This window comes from Tubulanus polymorphus, chromosome 1, assembly GCF_964204645.1.
Source record: "Tubulanus polymorphus chromosome 1, tnTubPoly1.2, whole genome shotgun sequence".
In the NCBI taxonomy this organism is placed as follows: Eukaryota; Metazoa; Nemertea; class Palaeonemertea; order Tubulaniformes; family Tubulanidae; genus Tubulanus; species Tubulanus polymorphus.
Genome location: NC_134025.1, coordinates 7,935,293 through 7,950,345, shown reverse-complemented (window position 1 = coordinate 7,950,345; position 15,053 = coordinate 7,935,293). Strand labels below are relative to the sequence as shown.

General features: G+C 35.7%; 1 protein-coding gene across 1 annotated transcript in view; it reads right to left on the bottom strand.

Moving 5' to 3' along the window:
* The window catches only part of LOC141915454 (inositol 1,4,5-trisphosphate-gated calcium channel ITPR3-like), a 37,829-nt gene that overhangs the window by 6,116 nt on the left and 16,660 nt on the right, over window positions 1-15,053 (bottom strand). The window contains exons 35-62 of the mRNA XM_074806988.1: window positions 14,110-14,229; window positions 11,698-11,785; window positions 11,493-11,579; window positions 11,299-11,403; window positions 11,149-11,220; window positions 10,926-11,055; window positions 10,684-10,822; window positions 10,210-10,365; window positions 9,967-10,123; window positions 9,787-9,884; window positions 9,537-9,636; window positions 9,383-9,445; window positions 7,232-7,450; window positions 7,016-7,150; window positions 6,777-6,926; window positions 6,511-6,612; window positions 6,344-6,427; window positions 6,128-6,196; window positions 5,739-5,852; window positions 5,447-5,558; window positions 4,806-4,860; window positions 2,882-3,002; window positions 2,594-2,763; window positions 2,374-2,511; window positions 2,119-2,280; window positions 1,915-2,029; window positions 1,685-1,808; window positions 1,420-1,595 (exon numbers count right to left, since the gene is read on the bottom strand). Of these exons, the coding sequence (XP_074663089.1) occupies window positions 1,420-1,595; window positions 1,685-1,808; window positions 1,915-2,029; window positions 2,119-2,280; window positions 2,374-2,511; window positions 2,594-2,763; window positions 2,882-3,002; window positions 4,806-4,860; window positions 5,447-5,558; window positions 5,739-5,852; window positions 6,128-6,196; window positions 6,344-6,427; window positions 6,511-6,612; window positions 6,777-6,926; window positions 7,016-7,150; window positions 7,232-7,450; window positions 9,383-9,445; window positions 9,537-9,636; window positions 9,787-9,884; window positions 9,967-10,123; window positions 10,210-10,365; window positions 10,684-10,822; window positions 10,926-11,055; window positions 11,149-11,220; window positions 11,299-11,403; window positions 11,493-11,579; window positions 11,698-11,785; window positions 14,110-14,229 (3,361 nt within the window). The remainder of the gene's footprint in view (window positions 1-1,419; window positions 1,596-1,684; window positions 1,809-1,914; window positions 2,030-2,118; window positions 2,281-2,373; window positions 2,512-2,593; window positions 2,764-2,881; window positions 3,003-4,805; window positions 4,861-5,446; window positions 5,559-5,738; window positions 5,853-6,127; window positions 6,197-6,343; window positions 6,428-6,510; window positions 6,613-6,776; window positions 6,927-7,015; window positions 7,151-7,231; window positions 7,451-9,382; window positions 9,446-9,536; window positions 9,637-9,786; window positions 9,885-9,966; window positions 10,124-10,209; window positions 10,366-10,683; window positions 10,823-10,925; window positions 11,056-11,148; window positions 11,221-11,298; window positions 11,404-11,492; window positions 11,580-11,697; window positions 11,786-14,109; window positions 14,230-15,053) is intronic.

Sequence of the window (15,053 nt, the reverse complement as noted above, 5' to 3'; positions counted from 1 at the left end):
CTGAAGAAGCAGGATAAATGCTCAGCTATCGGGATAATATTATCAGATATTACTCTTATTTGCTGTGGAACGAAATGAGCAATTTGAAAAATCAAATTGTGACATGTTTTTCGTGTATGGAGACATGAATTTCAAGTTGAATTTGTGAAAATGAATCATCCATACATCCTTAAGTTGCACTGTAAAAAGTACGTATACAACATACCATATCTTAGTGATAAAAAACAAAACACCGTAACTCACTGAAAAGAGCATCGGTATTTTGATTGATGATTAGTTTTATACATAATGAATTAAAATCACCTGAATATAACCGATCAGGGAAAAATTAGTGGAAAAGAAGAAAGGCATCGTGAATCTTTGAGCTTTTCGTGGCCCATGTGATATATTTTTTGTACATAACATGGAGGATACACAAAAAGCCAACATCGGAATACCTCAATCTGAAGTGGGCGACCACTGCTTGATATACCATTAAAAAATACACATATAAACATACACCATTATCCGAATTCATCATAGACCGAAATCTTGATCGTCAATGAAATTATCTTAAACAATAGGTTTTCTAGAGCAAGCAGTAAAATGAATGAAATAACAGAATATTTATTCAGATTTTTGTTTTTCGGAAAGTCAACCTTGAAGGGAAACAGTACTAAATCTTAAAATCTAGAATAGATAGTTCCTTGGCCAGATAGAAAAATTATTTAAAAAATCATAATGCAAATGTTAAAACTGTTCAATTGAAGTTTGTGTAAATAGAGATTTATGAATGTATTATTAGTATATATAGATTTTATGAAATTTTATGAACTCGCGTGAGTTGAGACACCGAAGCCCGTTGAATGGTGAAATTCGCAAAGCATAGATTGTACATATAATAATTCAAGCAGACGCACACACCGAATGAAGCCGGAGAAAAGAACATTGACACCACAATATTTGAAAAAAGTTTTTACAAAATGATTTTGTCATCAATGTTTAGCCCATTTGTAATTAGATAGATTAAATAGATTTTCAATAATATCACTTTTTAACTTATTCTAAAAGACAGGGATGGTTCACGGGGTTAATTAATAAAGCGTTTTAATTCTATATATCACATTCATTTAAGTTCGAGTCTTCTTTTACTATAGAATGCAATATCGATCACCAGTTTATTCTTCTCTAGTTTTGAAACATAGCGAACCGAAAACAAGAAAGTTTGCTTATTTCCTAGTTAATTTAAGGTTTCTACCACGGATGCTTGGTACATCACATGCTGCCTGACTAAGGTGCTATCTATGAATATCTGATATTACTGACACACACACAAATGAGCTATACACGTAAAAAGACGAAGAATATGCGAGCTACGTATTATATTCTTGCGGCGCGTCACGACAAGGTTTTTAGCTTGGCAAACGTTCAAGTGCCTACCTCAAACAAGTCCCCGATCAGACCGAATCGTATCACAGTCACAGTGCATTGCCACAGGTCGTCGCAGTACATAGAACTGCCCGGATCAAACGTGCTCCGGAATAGGGCAAAGCCCACAATTGCGTAGAGGTAGAACACGACAAGACCCAGGACTGCGACCCACAGCAGTGATTTCCCTAGAAATAGACAATCACGGACATAAGATTTACTGACAAGACAAAAAGACGACAGAATTCTGATGTAAATCGTGTCTTAATCGTGTTACCGTTTTGCGTGACGGCTTGGATAACTCCGGCCAGTAGTTGATTATTGTTAACAATGTTGAGGAGATGGAAAGCGAAGAAGTAACCATTCCAAGCACTTCCAGCGACAGACATTCCCATAAACATCTAGTTTAAATCATTGCCATTGTACATATAGGATAAACATCAAATCAAATAACTGCTTTTTTGCTAAATAGTGTTAAATCAATAAGGAAGTATTTTGCGTACTGACCAAATAGTAAAATGTCTTTATGCTGAAAAAATTTACAGCAAGTTTCGATTTAGTAGTCTTCTCGTCGTCGAATTCATCGATGTTCTTAGCCTCATCTTTCTTTCGACACATCTTTCTGTGTAGACGATACAAAATGATAACGACCATTCTAAGATTACACTACAAAGTATTAGCCTACTTTGAGTTGGTCAGAATCGTACATACCTGATGTCCTTTGCAATGGCCGTTGGTGATGGCAGCTTTGGATGGTTGGATACAAAATAGCTGACAATCACCAATAATGAGAATACGTTATGAGATATGCCTAATACTAGTAAAATAATTCTGTATTGTTCCACTGGTATCTTCGTGATTACCGGATCAGGGCTAAAACACATGAATTGATAATTCTATGAGTGCTCCGGATTTCTTATCGTTGTTAAATCGATTAATATCTGAATATGGCTAAAATGACCATACTCGTAAATGACAGGTGGTAAAGCAGTGGCATTCTTCGCAACTTCAATTGATAGTAGTGAACCTTTCGATTTCCAAGTTACCAACATGATGATATTGATAGCAAGACTAAGCAATGTCGCAATATGATTCCAAAGCAACCTGAAATTAGAAACAAGGTAGTTAACATACCACGCAATGAAGAACATCCAAATTGCCTGGCAATTCCAAAGTTTCTCTTTACCAGAATTTTGTAAAGAACAGTGCAAACGGGTTGTCCAACACCTTTCTTTGATAATAGATATCCTTCAAGATATCTTTCGACCATTCCATGAAATCACGAATTTTATTGCTTGGGGACGATCGATCGACGCTCCACTTCAGTTTTTCTTTAACTTCTTCTCTAAGGACATTCTAAACAGCAATGAATGATAACATTGTACAATCCAACAATAACATAGCTTTTTGGTCAATGTAGTTTGGACAATCTTTTTCTTATTTTAGATATTAAACCAATCAGAGTGCAGATTACCTTGTTTTTGACTCTGAAATTAACTTTTTGCAGATGGTCATCTTTCAGCAATTCGATCGACATGCAATTCTTTTTATAGTATTTGAATGCATTTAATTGTTCTGGTGTAATAATGATTTCTGAAATTAAACAAAAATTGATATATTTGACCGCTCATCTTTGGTAGTATTATACTGTCGCCTCTTAGACCATGAAGCTGAAAACAGAGCTGGAAACATCCTGGAAGGGCTTTTTTGTTTTGAATCGTCAAGTAAAGCATTAAGGATCTTATTACCTACCTTAGGATACCAGAAAAGCTATCAAATGTAACGCAACGTTAGTCGAAATACATATTAATAAAAAAGAAAAAAAATTGAAAAAATTTAAGTAACAAATCCGCTTATAAAAGATTGGTTAACATGCTCGATATTTGACTGTTTTAGGAACAGTAAGACTTAAAATGTAGGTAGATATAATTTAGATGATGACGAGAGAGTATCTCCGAAAGATTTGAAATTTTCATTAGAAAGTAAAGATTGGAATAGTCACACATTGATATGTAATAGGAGGCCGCGAAAGCAACAGTATATAAAAATAGAATAGATAGAAGTAGTACCGAATAGTAGTATTGATAAGTAATATGAAAAATTAGCATCCCACAAAAAAAATATATATATATACATATTTCAATCTACACCCCAAGAAGAACGTTTTTCTGCAGAGAAGAAATATCACAGGATCGAAAAGCATGCCCTAAGTATTTCCAATCCAATTCATTCGCCTACGGTTTATAAACTAAGTATAAATTATGCCACGTGCATTTGTGTATCTATCAGCTTGTGTGTCTGCTTCTTCGTCACAATGGACAAGAATAAATATACCGTAACTAGAGGAATAAAGATGAACAGATTTTGTTTTCGGAACGGTAGGAATTCAAAATGTTAGTTCGTAAAAATGCCTGATATAGTTAGTTTTCTAAGTTCGTAATATGAAATATGAAACAGGCGGTAAATACAAACGGTATATACCTAGGTTTTCATTCTATAAGACGAGTTAGGGTCTATGGGTAAGTCGGTGTGTCTCTGTTCCAGTTGGGATTGGTTTCGAGATTCGCGAAATGCATTCGATATTGCAGTGACTGGATACACGAGAACGAAATCGACATGCATTTTTTTTGCAAAATATACTAAATTCGGTGATCTACATTCTAGATAATATCAATAATTCAAATTGTGCCAATAACCTCGGTGTATTTATTCCACGCTATTATGTAAGTATGTAAATATATATTTTGTCTAGCACACCTTTCTTAGATTTTCCAAGCGTAGCGAAATTTACTGCAATTATACATATAGTTCGAGGGTAAGTGACAGGGAGACGTAATGACAGGATGGACGAGAACTATAGTAAACGGAAATAGATCTAACCTAGTCTAGGGGGAATAGTAAGGGATGAACAGAGTTTTTCTCCGGGTGGAATAGGATATCCTCGCCAACAAAGAATGCTACATTCCATTTCCGGTGTGGTATGAAGCATGCGCGAAGATATTACCGGGTCTTATATCAGTGTTATCCATTTCACGGTTTGGAACCTTATACATATCCTTCACTGAAATGAGTTACAAGGAACGTTGCCATTTTGTTGCTTGGTGAAGGAATTGTTTTTGGCCGATGGACATTCATAGTGGTATTGATATCCACGATTGGGGTAGATGAAACTACGTAGTTATATTGGATGATACACTAGACAAGAACAGTGGAGTTGTGTGAACGAAGGCCAACAAAATCGAACAAATGTCGACACATTTTTTGGAATCTAAATATAGGGAAATAGGTGCATATCTTCCCTTTCAATTACATATACACAAGTATGATCAAAATGATGCAGTTTAAGCTAAAAATATTAGCTGAATTCCATGCAAGCAGAGAGCAAAGAATTCTTCTCCTTTGTTATCAGTGAAATTTTGAGATACGACGTACCTTTCCCGTATGGGTCGTGGGCTTAAATATGGAGCATAAAGAATATTGCATTAATTTTCGAAATCATTTTCTCAGTTTTCATGAAATCGACTAAAGAATTTCGATTAAGATGCCAGCAACATATAAATGACTATAAACAGATAAACGTTTAAACACAGTTGATGCGATTTCACTTCAATTTGAGATAAGGAGTAAAACCTAACAATTGCATGTACAAGTCAGTATATGTGAATCTGAGCAATCGGAGTGCGGTAGTGAAATTCTTTGATTAACATTCAAGTATATATGGCTAACCAATAATCACGAACTTGAGCACAGTACTTACTGTACTTGCTTCTTTTTCGTATTCGACAACTTGATTTTAACGTAATTAAATGTAATCGAATTTCGTGAAACAATATTCTGTTAATAATATTTCACAAGTGTCAGGATTCAACAGTATACTTGTTAACATATAGGCAATATGTAATTAATTGAGTGTGAAAAGCTTCGCGCTGGTGTGTAAAAACTTGCGTGTGTATTAGAATTATTTCATTGAGCTAGGTAAGCCGGATTTTCTATGCATTACCGTTATTTGGTAACTTAACAGCTGCTTATAGATGCTTACCCTGCTTTTTACCCATATTTGGATCGATGTCGTACAACCTGTTCAAACAAAGGTAAAATGTGAATCCGGCTTCCATCAGCGATTCTTTCATTTCTGCTTGATGTTTCTTGTCCTTCATTGAAAAAAAAGAAACGACAAAAAATCATTTCGAACGAAATGATAAACTTTCGGATAATCTATGAGAAACTTCCTCAAAATGTTATCTCGCTACAAAGCATCTTCGATTGCAAATATTTTAGAATATGAAGAATTCATTTCATTTCACACATGTGAAATATTTTCGAAGTCTTACCACCATGCCCTTGAGCAGGTTACCACCGACTTTAGCTAACGACTTAGCCGATTGCAAGTATCCGGACGCCGTCGATGGTGTTTTCATCAATTCATCTAATTTCGGTTTTTCCGACTAGAAATTAAAAGCATGCTGGCTAGAGCGATTCGATGAAGAAATTCGTAAAACACTCCAATTCCATAACCAAAACCTAACCTAAACTTTGTGTTAATTATTCTTTACGAATAATCGTTTTCTAACCTCTATTCTCCAATGAGCTCATTTCATGATTATTGAATTTCGATTTTTAATAAATCTGTGCTTTTTGTGATAATTTGGCGCTCTAGTCATGCCGAGTGTTCATGGTGTTGTAATATGAAATAAGATGATATTTAAAGGTTTCTCAATACCTGGTGTAACTCGTGACATTCAGTCATCAGCCTATACAAGGCCTCCTTATCTAGTGCATCTTTTACTTCCTGAAATAGATTCCAAACGTGTTTCAGATGAGATGAATAAATTCATTCAGTTTCATAGTTCGCAGGTCAAATTGTGATCTATTGAATTATCATCATTAGCAAATTATTTCATATACTGAATGTTCAAAATTCATTTCCAACAACAACCTTTGCCACTTGTATAGCTTCTGGTCCATTTTCTTCAATTAGTGTCAACAAGAGACTTGCTATTCCTTGTCGCAGATCAAGTATCTGAAATGTCCAAGGAGACAATCCATACCCATTCAAATGCAGACGCAAGAAAAACGATCTATTTTTCTATAAACAAGTATTACCTGTTCAGGAATGCAACCATGGAAATCGCCGGCTCTAAGGATGAAGTTGATGTAATCGATGACTTTATTGTCATATGTTGTAGCTCTGTTATCTTGGTTACCCTAAAACGAATACACGTCCATTCCATGTTTAAAACGTTTTTTTTAACATAGCACGGCATGGCGCTAGTGACCATTTCATAGAACCCCTAAAATCCCATTAAACTTCCCGTGAGTATCGAGTAACTTTAAGTCTCTTTGTGAAATGGACCTCCGGTGTTACTTACGGCACAGAACTCATTCAATGTTGCAAAGAGCTGAATGCACAAGTCAATTGTTTCTGCGTTTATATTTGAATAAATGGCGTTCAAGTACTGTACAGTCTCAGCGACGATATTAAACGACTTCACATTATCTGGCTGCTCTCGCAAGTAATCCTGAAATTTTCAAATTTTCCATGTTCCAAATTTAGTAAGATTGAAAGTGTAAACTAGATCGACATTTCCCACCTTTCTATGATATGTACCTGTAACCCTCTGTGTTGACCATCGCAGATTCTTGCCAACACCTTCAAAACTAATGCGATGTAGCCATCATCTTTTGTCTCCGGTTGGTCCTCTTCGTCGAAATCAGGTTGATCGTCATCATCCGGGGGAGTTTCCTTAATTTACAGAATAAGACAAGATACACCAATTGAATCCCTGTGTAAAGTATCGTCGGAAATCAGCCGGGTAGTACGTACATCAATTCTTATATCCATTTCAAGCTCTTCATTGTCAATTTCTGGAACATCTGATTTTCCAATCAGAGCCTGGCCATCGTTCATTTTACCATTAGAAAATCGGACATCTTTGATGGGTTTTGGCTCCTTTTTGGGTTTAGGTGGCTTCGGTTTCTTTTTCTTTTTCTTTGTCTTCTTCTTTCCCCGCTGAGACTTAATTGCAAGCAAGTTGTGTTTTTGCTAGAATGAATAGAATTAGGCTAAAATGAAACCGACGCCTTTTGTAGCACTGATCGGGGATGACATTTACTAACTCAATGAAAGAACTTTTGAATTAAAAACGGAAATAACAGTTATTGACAATTTCACACAATGATGACTAAATTGAATCGTAAAACTAGATACTAATAATCAGATGCAAGGGGAAATACTAGAATGATTATCGGAATTTTCTGGAATCCAAAAAGATTAGAAAATGTCCCACAATTCTAAATTCATTATCTAAAATCAAAATACGTATATAATATCGATTTTGACAATATTTTAATTGAAATTGATTTTACAGATAAAATATTTTCATGTTTTATAAACGACAAAAGAAAATATCTGTTAGAATTCAGAAAACAAAGAGTAGCATTGTTTAGAAAAATAACATCCAAACGAAGGATATCAAAACACTCATAAAAAGTATTGATAATCAACAAAACATTTGAATAGATACCCTTCATATTTCAAAATAAGGAATCATGCGCAAATAAAGTATTGAACATAAAATAGTCACATGAATTCAGTATACCCTTGCTTTATTTCCCTCAAAAAGAAAAGAAACCAATATATCCAAAGGAAAGCTGGATATTTCAAACTGTTACGGAAATCATCGACGTAGAAAGTGCTAAATAAACTGAAAATATGACAGCTGTTACGTTTTGTAGACATTTCACAGACGTAAGACGAGACAAAAAGTATGAAAAGTGATTAATCATAGACACTGACACAAGCTGCGCACGCACTGACGACTCTGATAGAACGCATAGGCATTTGACACACTAATACACAAACATTATTCGTAGAGGGAAATATGAAATATTCCCTATAAAGCTATTCTACCACAGAATACAATGTTAATTGACTATCTTAGCACACTAACATCGTATACAATTTCTCCTACGTAATTATAACACAAGTATATGGTATTTTTCGATTGTACAGAATCATGGCCGAGTCAAAACTCGTAAAATGATACATCGAGTAATGGAAAACCATCGACGAATCAATGTGCGCTATACAATATTCGTGCAAGCAAGCTAATGATTGGCTAAAATGCAGCTGCGTCACTTACCAGTTCATTCAAATTGATATCATTGCACAGAGCCTATGGTAGGTGATTGAAAATATCGGCTTTATAGTTAGCAAAATGGAAAGTTCAGACGCAAAGAGGTGCAAGTGGCCTTCGGTGGTCGTATCGTAGAAATCTGTGCGATTATACTATATGTGTTGCGATATTCTTATGAGATATCGACCAACCAACTACTGTGCACCTTTCAAGCTTTATATAGGACCTACACGTGAAAAACTATTTTGCAAATTGTGCCACCACCGTACCTTTCTACCGTTTACGTTACGCATAGCGAGTGAGACAATATTTTGCGATGCAGCACTAGACAGTTTCACTTCGACTTTATACAATTGTTGGTCGGTGAATTTTCACATGAAGTTCTTATCGTCGTGTTAACACCGTAATCATGTACAATTTGTATACGAGCCCTTATTTCATTTTGACAATCGGTGCTTCATTCTAAACTAATTCAGGCTCATATCAGTGTAGTGTGACTGGTGTTAATATTATTGATACCCCAGCGCGATGCGCGCGCCTGTGGTGTGGACTGAGACAATGCACTGCCAAAGCGGGTGTTGATCAAAAAGTCAGAAATTGGTCAGCAACCGAATCGTTATCATGCGAAAAGCCGATTGGAAGTTTACTAAAAAGTAGTATGACTTTGTAGATCGATAAACAACATTATCAGATATTCTATCGCATTATACTAGAGATTGTAAATCGAAGAAATTTATTTCTGAAAAAAAACTTTCCATTCGGCTCTACGGTGCGAAAGTACCGGTTCCTTGGTATTGTACCGAAACTGGTAGTCGTGTTGATAGATAAATTGAACTTACACTAACTGCTGCTCCTCTGCGCAATTCCTCGATCTTTATAGCATACTCGAACGCTCTAATTTGCTTTAAGGGAAAAGTTTGAAAAAGTTAGTACAAAACGTAGACACATCTCGGCTGATGTAATAAACGTTTTTGTCATCGATAGTATTTCTACCTGAAATGCCTGTCGACCCAATGTCATAGAGCACTCCAAATTTCTTGCTTGCTCCTCGCTTTGTTTTTGTCGTGATTCTCTCTGCGCTTGTAGCAAACGCCTGGAATTGGAAAGATCGGTACAAGAAATTAGAGGTAGGTATTCAAATGGCTGACCAACCATGGTGATATTCAACGAAGGCTCTTTATTACCAGTAAGGACATCTACTCATTTGGGATATTTGCACCAAAGACTTAATAAAAATACGTACTTTTCTTTGAATGCACCGACAGACAACTGCATGCGGTTCCTAACTGCATAGAAGAATACTTCTTCCCTTGTGGTTAGGAAGTATTTAAGTAACGATGACTGAAAGATATATAAATTTTTTAACAATCGCACAATTTCATTCTTCTCATCGTCAACATATCGTTTTCATTCCAAACCTTACCTGAACGCAGCGATTGGCATTGAATAGCAGAATACAAAGCAATGCCAAAACCTCCCGCGCTATATCATCACTAGGGCGTGCTAAATGCGGCAGCACCTTCAATGCGACGCCATAGTTGTTGATAATTGCTTGCAAATCCGCGATTAGCTTCAACCCTCTGCAATGCACAAAATATGTATGTAATCTTTGGAAAAAAAAACAACATACGTAGGTGAATTTGGCGGAAAAATCGACGTAATTTACTTTCGTATTTTTCTCTCAGCTGTTCGATTTTCCCAATCTTCCGGCAATTTTCGTTCCTCGTTATGTATCATAGCTCGCAACAACTGTAAACATCTTATATCGAGTTCTTCTTGCTCAATTGAGTAGGCCATGGTGCGGCGAACTTTTGACGATATCCTACAGTATGGACATCACTTTTAGTAAAAGGCACCGTTATTTTTGAACTCATGTATAGAATGTACTGCACAAAATGTGTAGTGACTGGATGACCAGCAGCTAGGGGTATCGTATGGTGGCTGATTCGGGCCATAAAAAGAATCGACGCTTTCCTAGAGGATAGCTTTCTATGCACGAACTGCTTTCTGGTCTAGGGAAAACAGAATTTTGGTTTTCTCGAGAAAACAGAAAGCAAGGGAAAACTTATTTTCTAAATGGCCCATGTATCGTTAACTATGAAAAGTCATAATATGTTAGGTTGTTTGACGTCTATCTTACTCTAATTGCAGTATCAATTTCTCTGCCAGGCGATATTTCTCTTCAGATGTTTTCTCATGTGGTTTTATAAAACATCGGAGATGTGTCTGAAACTCTTCACCCAATGGCAAATCCTCATCGCCGCCTATCGTAGTGTAATCTGTACAATACAAAAAGTAAAAACGAGGAGAATGGAAGTGACAGGAAAACCCGAAAATACAGAACTCCACTCTCAATAGAGTAATCTATTTTTTATATCAAACCTCTTTTCGAGCTGTATTTCATTTGAGCTGCAACTGTATTGTGACCTCCGTATAAAAGGCTACAATTTACCGAAAACGTTCTCAATTTCGCGTTTAAATCTAACTCGTTTGCGTAATAGTTGGCATTTCCCTGAAAATACAACCACGAATAGAAAAAATATCGTTCTTCGGAAACTTCATAACCCTTAATATGGTGCTCAATTTGATCTCGGCGATGGCTCACCATTTTTACTTGGGCCGTCGTGTCTTCAAAATTCCTTCGAGTACCAATTTTTTCTACGATCGCTTCCATGGCCTACAACCGTATCAATGGTGTAATTATCCAATGTCGTTAGGTCCCTAACACAGACAAGACCTTTGTATATAGACTTACGCTAATAGGAGTGTCTGATTCTGGTATAAGTGCTGTCAAACATGCAATCATCGTCTTCAAAAAGTCTGGATTTATCAACACTGGACAAATAGCATCGTTAAGACTCTACACACAAAAAATGATATGAAAAGCAACGTATATATATATAGTATGTATCACGAGAGACATTCGCGTTGAAGAGACAGTACACGTACCACCAACGCAGATGTAAGATTGTTGACATACTCAATTTCCATCGGATAAAGCTCATGGTCTGCGCTATAAAATCTCTCAAAGAACGTCTGAAGTAGGAGAAAAACTTTGTTTGATATCAAGCTATTCTAATGGAAGGTGTGGAGCCAATATAAACAAAGCGGAAGGTTATCATTGATTTTGTGAGTGAACTATGAGCGAATATACCTCAAGAAACGGCATCACACCTTCGTAGAAGTAATGTAACATTACGTGTGCAGTTGTTTCATTATCTTGTGCATCGTCAGTTGTGCTCCTATAAACAACACGAAATATATCATGAGTTAGAATGCATTCGAACAAATTTATGTTGCAAAAGAGCAGTATGGCCAATTATGGCCAAAAGAAAGACGAAGTCCGGCTTACACATACGTACAAAAATTACCATAATTCAGATGTAAATTACAATTAAAGCATTATGAATCCTTATAGAATTGATTGATCAATTGACTGAAAATGTTTCAAATACAAATCAATTCCATGCTCAAGCCTGGCAAAATATGAGAAAATGGTGAAAATCCGATCAAAAATCTTTTCCCTCGAATTTCGAAGAAATTATCAACCCCATGCAAGAAGCTCCAAACAATATAACCCCGTGCATGATAATTTCTTGTCTCTAAATTCTGTTTGAGGTGATGAAAATGGTAAAATGGTTAGCTTTGTGATGGCGATCTATTATTCCATTTAAAACATGTTTGTTAGTTGACTGTGGCTATGGTCAGTGTGACTATGGTCAGTGTGAACAGGTATCGTGTAATACAAGTTTGTGCAAGTATTCAAAGATGTTAGGATAATGTTGGTCTATGTAACCAATGGAACTGTGTTTCTCTGAAAACTACGTACATCGACATAACAAGATTTATTCGAAATACGAATTCGATTGAATGAATATCAATGAAGTAAATTGATATATACATGTTATAAAATCATTACGCGCAAAATGCTATCTAACTAACACAATAATTATGATTGAATGGTAACAAAAATAATAAGGATTGACGCACTAGCATGCACATAGATGATTCAATACGAATATCCGGTAATTCCCTGTTTGATGTATATATTGCTCTATATCTGCTCTAGATTAAAATCATCAGGTTCAACACATGTCGGGCCGGTAACTGAAACGATTTTGCTGATCGATGAAATAAAAGATAAAATCATTGTCGATACATACACTGAAATAGTTTGTTATTCGAATCTATTTTTTATGTAGTGAGATGAGGAGTCACTTCAATACTCACTAGTCTTACAAAGGCATTCGGCTTGTTTTCTATAGAATATTATGTTCAATTTATCAGCAAATCGAAATTCTTTGAGCAACACCTTCGCTAAGACACGCGTTGAAGCAACTCCGATAAAATCTTATAGAAAGTGAAATTCGTTTACAAACAACATCGGGACAACAAGTCTAAACACTTACATTCCATGCAATAATTTCTACTTCAAAAGATCGTAAAGTAATATACTTTAGACGAGATTCATTCTTTCGAGATTCAAAAGAGATTCTTTTAGAAAACAGAACAGTTTATTCATTTTATCATAGACTCGAATAGCAAACGGGAAAGACAGTCAGCATGCAATAGTGAAACAAATCCCACATCAAGTGCAAAAGTTATTGGGACTAGAGATAATTAAGCAGATGTGACAGCCAAAGGCGCCGACACTGTCCTAAAAGTTGCCCAAAGGACATAAGGATACTTGCAGAGTTCCACCACTGGCTCTGGACGCAGTATCGCATGTGCAGAATAGGGCACATGAATCTGAGTGGATGCTGTAAAGGTCAAAGGTCACAGAAACGTTTCAGCCAAATCGAATGATATGATGATTAAAACATACGATTTTATGATCATACAAATGGACATTTAAATGTATCGTACGAAATATATGCACAGATGTGTACAGAACTAAACTGTACACGAAACACACGATCAGAAACAAGATAAAATCCGTAGTTTGAGCACGAATATGCAACATAATAATAATAGAACGTACAAGAACAGAAATTACGAAAATTACACAATATCAAGTGTGTAATATCTACAATCTCTGTTGGAAACATTTCAATTTGAGTTTTATTGCAATAGAATATTGATGAATAATTGTTTTGTAAACTTTGTAGGAAGGCAATATTGTTCGGTCTCTTCACTGGAGGATATAGGTTTCGTGGCATATTTTTCGGTGTGACTGCCTAAGTGATTGGTAAGATAGATATAGATTGCATATACAAGGACTTTGTGTCGTGCAATAATCATACAGATTTATAGAGAGTATATTGCGATTACATAATAGAAGAGACAATGTCGATAAAGCATTCTGCAACAGTGTATCATGTACTGTACATAAAGTGTGCAAATTAACGGCAAATGCAGCATTTTTGAAATACTGAATCACTTGCTTGAAACAACCCTTTTGTGGACCGACATTCAAGGAATTAGTTGCAATTTAAGGCTTGAGTTAATTGCAGGTGAGGTAAGGGTAATTAAAGTGGCCATTGTAGCAATGACCAATATAGGTTGTCCGATTAGCATTATTAGTTCGTTCATTATATCTTACTTAACTCGAGGTTTAGTTACTTACATTCTCGGCGGTTTCGTCACAAGGAGCCGTCCAATTTTGTCGAGATTGTTCGTAGTGTTGATATAGTCGGTCAGTTTTTTTGCCTCCTCGGAGATTTTTTGCACGAACAGCCAAATGGACCTGGAGAATAAAACGATGAGGATAGGCATTTGTTTCCACAGCAATATAATCACACGCCGAATATAACAATCTTTATTTTCATATCGTTTGACTAGAAATGTTATGAAATATATCAAACGTATAAAACCAAATGTATCATATCCTCCTGCAGTTTCAGAGGAAAATATATATTACCAGACAAGAAAGTACTTTCTTCTTCGTCACCTAAGTTATACGTAAAAAATGCTAAACTAAACGTGCATTTTTATCTATAGAGTGATCACCACCCCCACTTGATAACAAATGTTATTTCAAAAATAAAATATGAAAATATAAAAGTTGTTTTCATCAATCCATGCAATGAACGCAAGTAGTAGACTAAATCAGAGTTTGAACGTATTTTCTTTTAGATGAGATTAAATACGTAATAGAAATCACATGACATAATATCAATATGAGAATAATTCATAACATGAATGATGAGTATATCCCATTGAGATTTTAACATTTTGTAAATACCGAATAAAATCTCAGTACACATAATTTAGATATAAAATGATAAATTAAGCTGCTTCGTGGTGGAGACATTTTTGCTGTGCCTCATTAAGAAAAGAACTCCTCAACAGAATGGAATTCCTAGATACCACAAGATCCACCAGGAGACAACGATAGCAATGTGCCTAGAATAGAAGTGTGTTAGTTTGAGGCAAGGTAATAAACAGCGATGCAGCTTTTAAGTGTTAGTCATTTATATACGATTTAATTAAAAGTTCGCTATGTCATGCTTGAATTTCATTTCTGTGATAATTGTATTCTACGTCGGAAAACTAGCCAAGATTTCCTAA